Genomic DNA, 12,226 nt, shown 5'->3' with positions numbered 1-12,226 from the left:
ACTGACAGTGATTGGACATGGCGCAGAGAGTCCCTTTTCACTGATAATGATTCACCAGATGTAGAAGCCTTTGACACTTGTAACAATCTATTTTCACTGTAAACCTTTTATAGCAGTACTGGTGATAGCCAGTTGTATCCAAAGACAAGTCCTCTAATTTCAATGGAATCTGTTCATAAATATCCCTCATCTGGTATGGTGAACTGATGTCTTCACAGAGTCTCATATCTCGTATACTGTGTAGATATGTGTGACGAGTGGGGCGGGGCCGAGAGACGTGGGAACAGAAGCGAGGCCGGTGGAGTGATTGGAAATGAGCTCCCACGGAGGAGATGGAGGGATATAAAACTGGAGTGACGACAGTGACGGACGAGAGAGAACCAGGCCTGGATTTTAGTGGTGTTTTGACTTTATTTGTGCGCGACAGTCGTCCGTGAGGGGCTGATGTGCTGTTTTGTGTTTATTTTGTAATTAAAAGTCTGTTTGATTGTCCGCCGGTTCCCGCCTCCTTCTTTCTGTGATCATGGCGTTTTAATTTGTTTATTCTTTTACTTCAAAAGTAAAACTATTTTAAATATCTTCAGGTTCAGGAAAGGTGAAGTAAAAGGTTAAAATAAACCCCATTTCAGGCTGGTAAGTATAATAAAAACGCTGTCAAATTGACTTTTTTTGCTCTTTTTGACCACAGATGGTCAAGATTTTGTAAAACATGACAAATACAAATTTCTGGGGTCAGCATTGTATTGAAAAATGTGTCCATTTGTCTCTGTGAGTTGTTTACATCAAAAGTTATACCACTTTATATCATATTTATATCAAAGGGTTAAAAATAAAGCATTTTTGACATTATTTCAGCTTGGTACCCAATTTAATCTTAAAAAAGACACTTGAATGATAAAGAAAAAACAGGTTGAGGAAAAAAAAGTCACCCTATGCGCTTGAGAAAAAAAAAAAATAGTTGATCCTCTACACATCTTTGGCCATTTTTTCCTATTTTTGTCTAGAAATAAGGTCAATATGTTGTCAAATGTCAAAAATAATAAATTCCTGGGGTCGGAATTGTATATGAAAATGTGTTCATTTATTTCTGTATGTTGTTTACTTCTAATGTTATGCCACTTTCTATATCATTTTTTTTATTTTTCGGGTTCCGGTCGGGTGCAGCAAAGGGTTAAAAAAGAACCCTTTGGGACATTATTTCAGCTTGGTACCTGGCAGATTATGAAAATAGACACTTTAAGGATTTAAAAAAATCAGGTGGCATTAAAAATGCGTGGACCCCTATTTCCATCTAGCCTATATAAGAATAAAAGTAGTAGCACAAGAAGACATTTATATATATATATATATATATATATATATATATATATATATGTGTGTGTGTGTGTGTGTGTGTGTGTGTTAATTAAAAAAATATATAATTACCACATTTCAAGACATGAAAAAATCTAGTTGACAACATGTTGTTCTGCCAAACTACTACTCATTGCTGCTAGATGTCGTTTTAAGATACAACGGCAGGAGGGTTAGCTATAAAGGTCACAAAGGTGCACTTGCAACCACCTGATGGTTGGCGAAAGAAAACAAGGCCTGATTTGACACCCAACTGAAAATCTCAGGTTTTTTATTCCCATATGTGGTGGAAACAAATCATAATCCAAAATCAAAATAATCCAAAAAATCTGTTCACCAAGGCTTATTTATTTGATTAAAAATGCAGTAAAAACTATATTATTGTAGTATTAAAATAACTTTTTTATTTTAATATATTTTAAAACTCCATGTTAATAAAAAAAAAGCATCAATGACTTCCTTCTTCAGTGCCACATGATCGGTCAGAAATCATTCTTATATACCGTTTTTTTGTTGTTGTTTTTTTTTAAGAAGCATGGGTTATTATAATCATCTTATCTTATTATTATCCATCTTGTGATAGACTTTTTGAATATAAAGTTCTAATAGAATTTTTAAAAGTCTTGATCATTTTAATGTGTCCTTTTTGAATAAAAGAAAAGAAAAACGCAAATATGTATACACAATGCTGACCACACACTTTTAAATGGCAGTGTATATTTTTTTCTTTTTACAAGAGATGAAGAGAAGAATCACAGTTTGTAAATTAACATCAAAGCTGTATTTAAACCCAAAATGTATTTTAAAATCACTGTGACTGTACAATACATGTAATTATAAAAAATTACAGTTTTCACTGAGGCTTGACTGAAAATCTAGTCTCAATGTGCACTTTTCCATATTGCTTAATACTGTGAGCAAATGTACGTAGTGGATTCTGAGCATTCCTCTCTTTAAACAAGTAATGCTGTTAGTCTGACAGCGACTCATTTACTACTTGACGTAAAACTGGTTAATCTGGATACACTGTATCGCCCAGGCTCTTTATATTTATTCCTCAGTAGTTTCAGTTTCATGGCACCAGCATGAGTGCAAGTCAAGTGACACTAAACCACCATGATGGCATACAGCATTCACACAGCAGCAAATACAGACAGAACTATATCTCCACTGACTAAATGGAAGAATGTTAAAAGAAAATAATCAGAAAGCTCAGAATATATTTGATTCAAAGCTGAATTATGCTGTGAATTAAGCAAAATATGTGTCAATGGAGTAGATAGAACTGCATAAATTGACTGGTTTCCATTGCAACCATTCTCCAGTTTGTCACTGGTCGGCAGAATCTAGTGCCGCCACATAATCCTGCTATTGATACAATATCCAATATCTTTGAGCACAATATTAAAGGGGTCATATGATGCAATTTCAAGTTTACCTGGAAGTGGCAAAGACTAAAGTCTCAAACCCAAAAAGATATTCTTTATAAAAGTGAAGTGTCAACCACACCCTCCTAAAACGACTCATTTAAACACACCCACACGTCTCCATCACAGTGTGGGAAGATTTGCATAACACCGCCCAAATGTTCAAAAAGAAAGTTGCTGCCGCCATGTCATTGAGATGCTGTTTCATTGTGAAAGCAAAACTACTTTGTTTGAAGAGGAGACAACTAGACGTCAGTGGTTACGTTGTATTTACAACACTGTTCCAGAACAGGTTAACCCAAATATTCAGATGTGTTTCAATTTCATATGACCCCTTTAAAACCAGCAGAGCAATTTTTTTCGAAAGCACTTTCCAGGGCAAACAACCAATGAACAGGTTACCTACAGTTGTTTCTGCAAATTAATCCAGAATGGGATTAAGAATGGGATTACATCCAAATAATTACATACTTGAGCTTTGCCTTATGCAGTTTGTAGATATGAAAACTCTTGATGAGTACACACTGTATACACTGAGAGCACATAAAGACTTTTGGTTCATTTGATACTAAAAACAGCATCTCAGACCTGCTCATTGAAACTCTGCACTTGGCTCATTTGCAGTTACATTACATTTATAAGCAGTTGTGTCTTTTAGTAGCGGTTTGCATCATCGTAAGAGCTGACATCCATTTCAAAGTATTCCTCGAGTTTCCACTGCAGAGTTTCAAAGGTGGGTCTGTCTGCAGGGGAGTCCTTCCAGCATTCGGACATGATGTCATACAAATATGTTGGGCAGTTAGGAGGGCATGGCATCCTGTAGCCTTTGGGCAACTGTTGTACCACCTGATAATTTGTCATGGCTGGAGAAAGAGTGAAAAGCAACATTAAAATTCTTCATTGCTTTGACAAAGCAATGTCAAAAATCATTTTACTATGCAACAGTGTAAAATAAATTGAATATTAAATGCAGTTCAGTGAGGAAGAGCCATAGTTCAAACTGATATTAATACATTTTATAATTTTATTTGAAACGCATTTGTTTATTTTTTTTGTAATAATAAGCTATTTTTTTTCTTTAGGACTTTAGGATTGTACAATAAACATCAACTGGCCCTATATGATTAACAGAAGGTTTATGTCATATAAACTGAAGGGGTTTTTTCCCTTTTTTTAAAAGAGTCAGTGGCCTTTAGTTTATGTCAAACAATGACTTGCTAGTTGCTATTTCTATTGGATTTGTGCCCCTGAAGGTTGGAAAAATCATCAATATTTTTTGTCTATTTTTCTCTATGAGAAAGAGGTATACAATAAGTTTAATTATGACTTACTTGGGTAAGGCATCTGTCCGAACGTCACAATTTCATACAGTAGGATCCCAAAAGACCAGACGTCAGATTTGATGGTGAATTTGTTCTCGTGGATGGCCTCAAGAGCAGTCCATTTCACTGGAAACTTGGATCCTTCCTTGGCCTCATAAACATTCTCATTTTCCATCTAAATAAATCATACAGTGAGATTAAAAGTACAGTTTAAAAGTACCGTTTTTGTACAAAATCAGTGCATACGTTATAGCAGTGGTTCTCAGCTGGTTTGCTTCAGAACATGGTGAATTATTGTACAAAAGTAAAGAAAATTTCCTTAAAATAAAAATACAATGTAACCTATTAATATTACAATGAAGTGAATAGATCCAACAGAATTCAGATTTATTGATGTGACAAAGACTGAATAGGGAATTTTCAAATTTTGTAAATGACTAAAATAGAAGTTAGGATAAACACTGGGGCAAATATTAAAAAGACTGACCGAATACACACAACGATTTTATTCTTTGAATTTACCATACATTTTTATTTTTTTTACTCTCTGTGACACTATAAATGCATTTTTGGGTTGCGACCGATTAGAGAACCACTGCCTCATATCTGAGGAGTCAAGTCTTTTTTATAAAAATTGAGAATATTTCTCACCTGGAATACTCGTGCCAAGCCAAAGTCGGCCACTTTGCACACATTGTTATCTCCCACCAGAACGTTTCTTGCTGCAAGATCTCTGTGAATGTAGTTCTGCAACTCAAGGTATGCCATGCCTGATGCCACTTGTGCTCCCATTTCTATCTGATCAGACATTTGGAGAGAAGCACCTCTGTCTTCTGTATGAGTGAGTAAGAATAAATATAATTAAAACATGTAAGACGTGTCATTTCAGAATGCACTTATAAATTAAGGGGGCTACAGACCCTCCATCGACAGGTTTGTCTTGAATATGCATAAATTAGTTTGATATTAATGTGGGTCATAACTTCAGAAGCACTGTCAGAGAAAACAGCCACATAAACTGTGCATGCTCGCTTGTTATTGAAACACATGAAATTTTAAATATTTGATTGTGCAGAATATATGATACGATATGAAATTACATGACATAGTGTATGTAAAATTTACATTTTGTTTCAGAATAAGCTAACCTCAAAAACCTATGGTTTATGTGGTAAATAACCTACAAAATATTTACACAATAAGGTGCTACATTTTTGGAACTGATGAAGGATACTGTAGAGGAATGGGACCTTGCACAACACTGGCCCTGATTATCTGTCCAAACAAGCTGGGAGGAACAGGTTCTGGGAAATGAGGCAGTTTCAGGGTCCTGACTGACCTGCTGATTCTGTCCATTAGTCTATGGGTGAAAGCCTGTAAGGGTTTGATTGAATGTCCCCAAGTGCCAACAGAAATTGTCCCAAACACCCTGTTGGGCAATGATTTTAAACCCAAATATGCTGATTGATATATGCCTTTTAAAATGCTATTTATTAATCATGAATCTTACTAAAATCTTAACGATGGTATTCCAGACTTCTTTCCTTATCTCAGTTTTCAAACAGTTTTTACAACTTTTGACTTGAGGCAGAGAGAGAAGCAGACCAACGTGATTGGCTGACAGATACAGTACGTCACTTCTTAGATGTTCCAAGAACAACAAACACAGATTCAACATGTTCAACAGGGCAAAAACACACACCGAGCAATGACAACAGACAAACACAGATGAAACCCGATGAATGTTGTCAGTGCAGAGTAAACTGGTATTTAAAGTCGCACTCATAACCTTTCAGCTAATCTGCAAAATGTTAATATTATATAAAAAATAATAATAATAATAATTTGCATAACATGTGTATACATACAGAAGGCCACAAGACAAAATAATAGCTGATCATATATATATATATATATTTTTTTTTCATTTAATACAGCTCTACAGAAGCTAATGCATTTTTATGATTTCACATTCTGGAAGGTGTACTGTAATGACCACAATGGAAAGATATCTGGTACTAAGTGCATTTATGATTGACTTTTAAAATGTGGGAATAAGGAAGCATTGTAGCTTGTGTAAATAAGGCTTTCTCCCTCCCTCTCTCAATCTCTTTCTGTCCCTGTCCCGGAATCACCCCATATGCAATGAAAGGAGTGATTTACAGTACTTTTATCACAGGTAGTTAAGATATTTACAGGCTGATATCATTGAGGCATGATTTTTATTAAATGTAATATCCATAATGAATAATTCTCCCATGTAATCAACATCACAGCTGCTGCCATTAACTAACTGTGAAAACTGTTGTTTCAACCTTTCCTTTTGCTCTGCTCCAGTTGTTATATATTATTTCTTGTGTACAAAAGTTTTGTTTTTAATGCTGCTAAAAAGGTTCTCAGCTTGCTTTAGATATGTACTGTTCAAGAATCTTGTATATAGATGCCGTACAAAAAATAAGTATTTTAATGTTAAATAATCTTGATTACAATGTGAAAGGAAAAACCTGACATAATTGTGTCTGAGACTTGTGTGAGTGTGTCTTACTTTGCAGGTATTCTAGAAGGCTCCCGTGGCTCATTAACTCTGTGACAATGTAGATGGGCTCTTCTTTAGTGCAGACAGCATAGAGCTGGATCAGTTTGACATGACGGAGTTTCTTCATGATCTGAGCTTCTCGGAGGAAGTCTTTTGGATCCATAGTTCCTATCAAACACACAACAGATGTACAGTTTATCATGTCATGTGCATTGGAGTTGTATGTCTTTCATATGTGTGTCCATCTAGTCTCTGTTTGTGTGTGTACCTGGCTTGAGTGTTTTGACAGCTACGGCTGTGCTGTCGTTCCAAATGCCTTCAAAGACCTCGCCAAACTGCCCTGCTCCCAACTTCTTTGAGAGTTTTAAAGAGGAGCGCGGGATCTCCCATTGATCCACAGTGTTGTAAGAAAGGCCATGTGTCTCTGGAGCCATTAACTAATAACCACACCCACAAAAGCAAGGAAATATGTATTGGATTGAATATTTGATCAAATCTTGTACAACTCTGTGGAATGCTATTTGAATCAGTCAGTTTCTGTATTCTGCTGTAAAAGATTTTTCTATAATTTTAACATTGTCTCACATTCTTTAAACAATAAAATAAAACAAAACAAAAAAAAAATAGAAAATGTTACACACTTTTTTGCAGGGTTCTGCCAAACAAACACAGAGGCCATCCTCATTTCTGGAGTAGTGCTCCACTAGATCTCTCAGTGTGAAAAAAGTTCGAGTCTTTGACACGAAGTAGCCACCATTCTCCATCTTTCTGATCTTATAATGCTTCACTTTTCCGTTGTCCAGCACTGCAATACAGACAGACAGCACATCAAGAACCTCAATCATGATGAAAGATTGGCCAATAATTAAACAAAGCCATTTTCCAGCACTGAGTGGTTACAGTACCAGCAGCATTAAAGTTAGAATGTGGTTTGGTAGGGTACGATTGCACAGATATCTCATCATGGTTAATGAACTGTGCTCTGGACAGGATAAATACATTGAAAATACATTTAGTAAATACATTTACTAAACATATGCTTCATGTGATTTTATTAAAATTTAAAAATAAATAAATAAATGGGGGTGGGGGGGCATATGCAGGCAATATGTATCATCTTACATTTTATACATTATCTGTCTGTTTTTGTTCTATTCTAAACCAAGCCGCAACAAACTGTTGTGCATCTCCAAAGCAACATATAGTGATGCTTTTTTTGAATCAGAGTTTTTGAACAAATCAATGATTCAGTAATCCATTCATGAAGACACTTTCTTTGTTCATGAATTAATCAGCTGTTTGAATGCATCAGTTGAATGAACGTTTGACTGACTCAAGACATGCTGCCACCTACTGCCGAATAGTTTTGGTTTCATGTTTTAAGTAATTATTATTTAATTTAAAATTAGGGGAAAAAATGCATACACTGTATAAAGGTAAAAATTCAAAAACACACTCAACAAAATATTGTCTAATAATCATTATCAATAAAATCCCAGAAAATATATCAATATCACACACCCCTAATTGTGGAAAAGTGCTCAGTCTGATAACGAGAAAGCAGTTTTGAACTTGGGTTAGTAATAATTAGCTTTATTTTATAACCACAGAGTAGGTCAGAATACCAGCAGGCCTAGTTCTCCAACTTTTTAAAATGGCGAACAACTTAAAAAAGTACAACCAAATACCTTTAAACATTTGCCTGCAGTTTTAAGGGGTATTCAAACAATGCTTAGTCTATTTCTTTGAAATTGTCTATTTTGCAGCTTCCTGAAAATGCCCCACAACATAAGATTTTGTATTCATCCTTTTCAAACTGTATCCGAAAGCAAAGTTGAAAGAATTAGTGACAATATTTTATTGCTGGACTGAGGAATTAGGTTTTTGCTCTTTGTGTTGTTTAACCTGATCTGTGATACAGGGAGTGGCATTGAACTCTCAGGGCACAGTCTAGTGTCAATAAGCTGGTGAGTAATCAACTACTCTCGGTCACATGCTGCAGGATGACAGTGGCTCCTTCTATAACCAGAGTCCTCATTTACCTCTCATGGTCTTCAAAAGTCAATCATGACTCTGAGACTCTGGAATGAGGAAACATGTTTATAATTCTTGTTACTAATCGGGAAGATGACACACCAGCCTTGGTTTAAAAAGAAAAACTTCAGTTCTTTTGATGACAGCTAAATGTAACGTCATATCCACATTTTAGCATTACAAATGCAAACCACTGACTGGAGTAAATTCCAGTTCAAATACTGGTTACATGAATTAAAATAATGATAAAACAAATGGTAATGAGCCCCTACATAGCCAGAGAATACAACAGATCCTGTGACCTTAACCAACAAGTTCTGCGAGTTTCAGTCCTGAGAAACACAAAAGTATGTTGTATATACTTACATTGCATATTAGATAAAGACACCAGACACCAAGACACTAGACTTGTGACGTAAGCCGAGTGATGTCAAACTTTGTCAAAACATCTGATCTGAGAGCAATAGACCATTTTAGAGAATTGTTGTTGATTTTTTTTTTACGTCAAATGTAGTTACCTGAGAGTGAAAGCTCCCCTTGCTGGCTTTCACAGTTTCTGATTAGAAAAGCTCCATTCTTGTTCTCTTGAGATGACAACATCTTCTCAGCCTCCAAGCGCTTTGTTTCTGGAAAATACCATCTGTAGTGGAAGAGCAGCACAATGTTATTTTATCTGAATAGTAACCCGTATTAGAGGCCAGCCTAGTGTTTGTCTCATAGATCATTTACAAAAGCATTTACAAACATTTTATTTTTCCTATTCAGCGAATGCCATGTTAAGGATTTTGCATATTGTTCGGTCTCTGCAGTTCATAATGTTAATACATTTCAGTGTTTGGTTTTAAAGGTGTTTTAGTTTACTTCTGTAGAATTTAGTAAGGTGCTGGTTACCTCTTTAAAATGTAAGTGGTAATACCAGCACATATCTTGGATTCTGAACTTCTGAAGCAAAGACAGCTGAGAACCACCAGGGTAATCTAGGGTCTGTGTCTGGAGAACAATCGAGTATGTTCAAACTAAGACTACTAAATTCTTCTATAATAAACTAACCTCTGGTTTTTCCAGTGTTAATAATTGTTGACACATAAACACTGCGAACGCAGAGACCTTGTGTCCACTAGGTTTTCTCCAAATCTTCCAACACAGATATCATACAGGTACAAATGAAGGTTTGCTGACGCATGATGCCATCACACCAGCAATACAATGAACTGTAATCAAGTCTTGTCAAATGTCTACATCGGAATACAAAGTATGTCAAATTGCTTCAAAACATTCACACTAAAGATCATTGTGCACTGTAGTGGGAAAGTTATCTCTAACAAATTCCATTCATCAGGAACTACTCAGCGTGCCAAAGTGACACACAAAACATCAGAGATAATATCACACATGACAGCTGTTGATCATCATCAGAGTTACCGAGTCTGCCTCTGACCCCTTTACTTAATTACACTACAAAATCAAACTTTTATTTAATTTGATTTTTTTAGGAATTGATTTTATATTTTTATACTATATTTCTTTTTTTATTGTGCACTAAGCGTAGGAATCATTGACAGGCTCATACTGTATTTCCTGGTTTACCAATGAACATTAACCAGCTTCCCTTAAAAACAACAGATAATACAGAGATAGAATCTCGCCAGCTGATGCCAGGAATCCTCTTAATAAACATCTTGCTGAATGCAGAGGTTCAGAATTAGGGTCTGTCTATGCATGCAGTACATATACATTGTTAAACATTGCAATACTTCATTCAGTGTCAGGTGTCAATACTGTACTGGTGATATAAAGTAATGACTTTATCTCCTTTATCTCTGTCTGATGTGATGACTACCTGTGATTTTCACCTGTGAGGTTCTGGTAAATTTTTTTTTTTTTTTTTTTTTTTTTTTTTTTTTTCATAACATCACTACTGACACAACATTTCTTTCAAAATTTGCTATACTTTTCAGGGCACATAAACTTACGGTTCAGCATCGAGGCTTTCTATGGCTGCAACATAATTCGCAGGAATGTAGCCCTCTTTGTTCGCCGAAATCCCGGTGATCCCTCTCGCGTACCACCAGTCTTCCTCTTTGCGGAGTGGTTCCAGTTTATCCCCAGCGTTAAAGCTTAAATCATCCTCCGTGCGAGCCGTGTAGTCGTACAGCGCAACGTAAACGTAGCCGGGTTTCTCCCCAGGTGTCGGAGGTAATGCCATGTTCGCCCTTTTCGCGGCATCTTCGTTTACAATCACTTTAATATCCCGTTTCTCGGTGCCAGATGAGGTGTTGTTCGCCGGGTCTCTGAAACACGGGAAAGTACTTTGACAGCACAGCATGAATCTCTGTCTGAAATCCTCCATCCTGAAGTTGTTCACCAGTCTCTTGTGTTTTATCAGGTTAAAACGAAGCAGTATGTCGCATTTCCGTGATCATAGGGTATATTTCATTGCAATAAATTTAGCGTGAACCCGAGACGAAGCGTGTCGTCCATTCTGTGAGCTTGTGAAAACCCTTGGACCGGTGACACGAGATAGCACAGCCCTGTCGACAGTAAAACAGGCGATTTATTGCTTGCAGTCAAAAATCTGTTCGCATTTCCTGGTCACATCCCCCTGACAAAGTTCAAGATCATTCCCCGCTCCTCGGTCCAGTCAGTGCCGTGTTACAGAAACGTTTCTTGAGAATGTTTGAATGTCGACGAGCTCGTAAACAAATACTGGATTGTGAGACAGGTTTGTTTCTTCAATAGCCTACGCCCTCAGACCAGGACACCCTAATGCTGGTCACTTATGCAATGATTAAATCTAGTTTACAGTCGAGCTAGTAAGCTAAATGAAAACACTAAAGAAAAAAGAATGGGGGAGAAATAAATTGAATCGAATGCCGAAAGCAGAGTTCAAAATTGTTTAACATAACTGTAAAATTTCTGCATATCTGCATTTCTTGTAACACAAACAAGGAAGGTAATTTGATATAACCATTTTAGGGAAACAACATCAACTTGAGGTGTTATACATTTGGAACAAAAATGTGGGAATCGAATGCCGAAAGCAGACTCCTTCAAAATTGTTTAACTTTACTGTAAAAATCTGAATTTCTTGTAACACAAACAAGGAAGATAATTTGATATAACCATTTCAGGGAAACAACATCAGCTTGTGGTGTCATACATTTGGAACAAAAATTTGGATATATTACATATTAGTACATTTCCATATAGCCACTGGATAGTGCTATATTTTCAATATACTGCAATATATGTATTTACCATGTATGGCTATATATTGATACCAATACAAATATTTAGAAATGAAGACACAAATTGCATTATATGTAATCATACAGTTTTATAATACTTCACGAATATTTACAACGTTATTTTTACTTTTATTAAACTTGTACACATACTGTATACACATTCACAGAATCAATTACAGCAGTCTTTCTAAACTTTCTATTAAAGGAGAGTAAATGTTAAAATTAAATGTTATTTCATGTGTTTTTGCTCAGTATTAATATAGATCTTCTATAATTTTTAATTTTAAAAGGGTTTCTGGTGTGTCT

At 35.8% G+C, this 12,226-nt stretch overlaps 1 protein-coding gene across 1 annotated transcript; it reads right to left on the bottom strand.

Moving 5' to 3' along the window:
* Nucleotides 1-1,607: 1,607 nt before the first annotated feature.
* Nucleotides 1,608-11,367, bottom strand: LOC127938614 (tyrosine-protein kinase SRK2). Its single transcript, XM_052535332.1, has 8 exons — nt 10,646-11,367; nt 9,191-9,312; nt 7,280-7,443; nt 6,907-7,075; nt 6,648-6,806; nt 4,754-4,935; nt 4,112-4,277; nt 1,608-3,643 (listed from the first exon to the last, which is right to left on the bottom strand). The coding sequence occupies exons 1-8, from the start codon at nt 11,020-11,022 to the stop codon at nt 3,435-3,437; spliced, it is 1,548 nt and encodes a 515-aa protein (XP_052391292.1). The 5' UTR covers nt 11,023-11,367; the 3' UTR covers nt 1,608-3,434.
* Nucleotides 11,368-12,226: the final 859 nt, after the last annotated feature.

Source organism: Carassius gibelio, chromosome A20 (assembly GCF_023724105.1).
Source record: "Carassius gibelio isolate Cgi1373 ecotype wild population from Czech Republic chromosome A20, carGib1.2-hapl.c, whole genome shotgun sequence".
Taxonomy (NCBI): Eukaryota; Metazoa; Chordata; class Actinopteri; order Cypriniformes; family Cyprinidae; genus Carassius; species Carassius gibelio.
This window is presented reverse-complemented; position numbering and strand designations above follow the sequence as displayed.

Excerpts from the sequence above, each read along its gene's own strand:
- LOC127938614 (XM_052535332.1), bottom strand. The coding sequence starts at position 11,022 with ATGGAGGATTTCAGACAGAGATTCATGCTGTGCTGTCAAAGTACTTTC. Across the intron at positions 7,076-7,279 it reads TGGCAGAACCCTGCAAAAAA|TTAATGGCTCCAGAGACACA; the intron begins GTGTGTAACATT and ends TGTGGTTATTAG. Across the intron at positions 4,936-6,647 it reads CCTTCTAGAATACCTGCAAA|AAGACAGAGGTGCTTCTCTC; the intron begins GTAAGACACACT and ends TCACTCATACAG.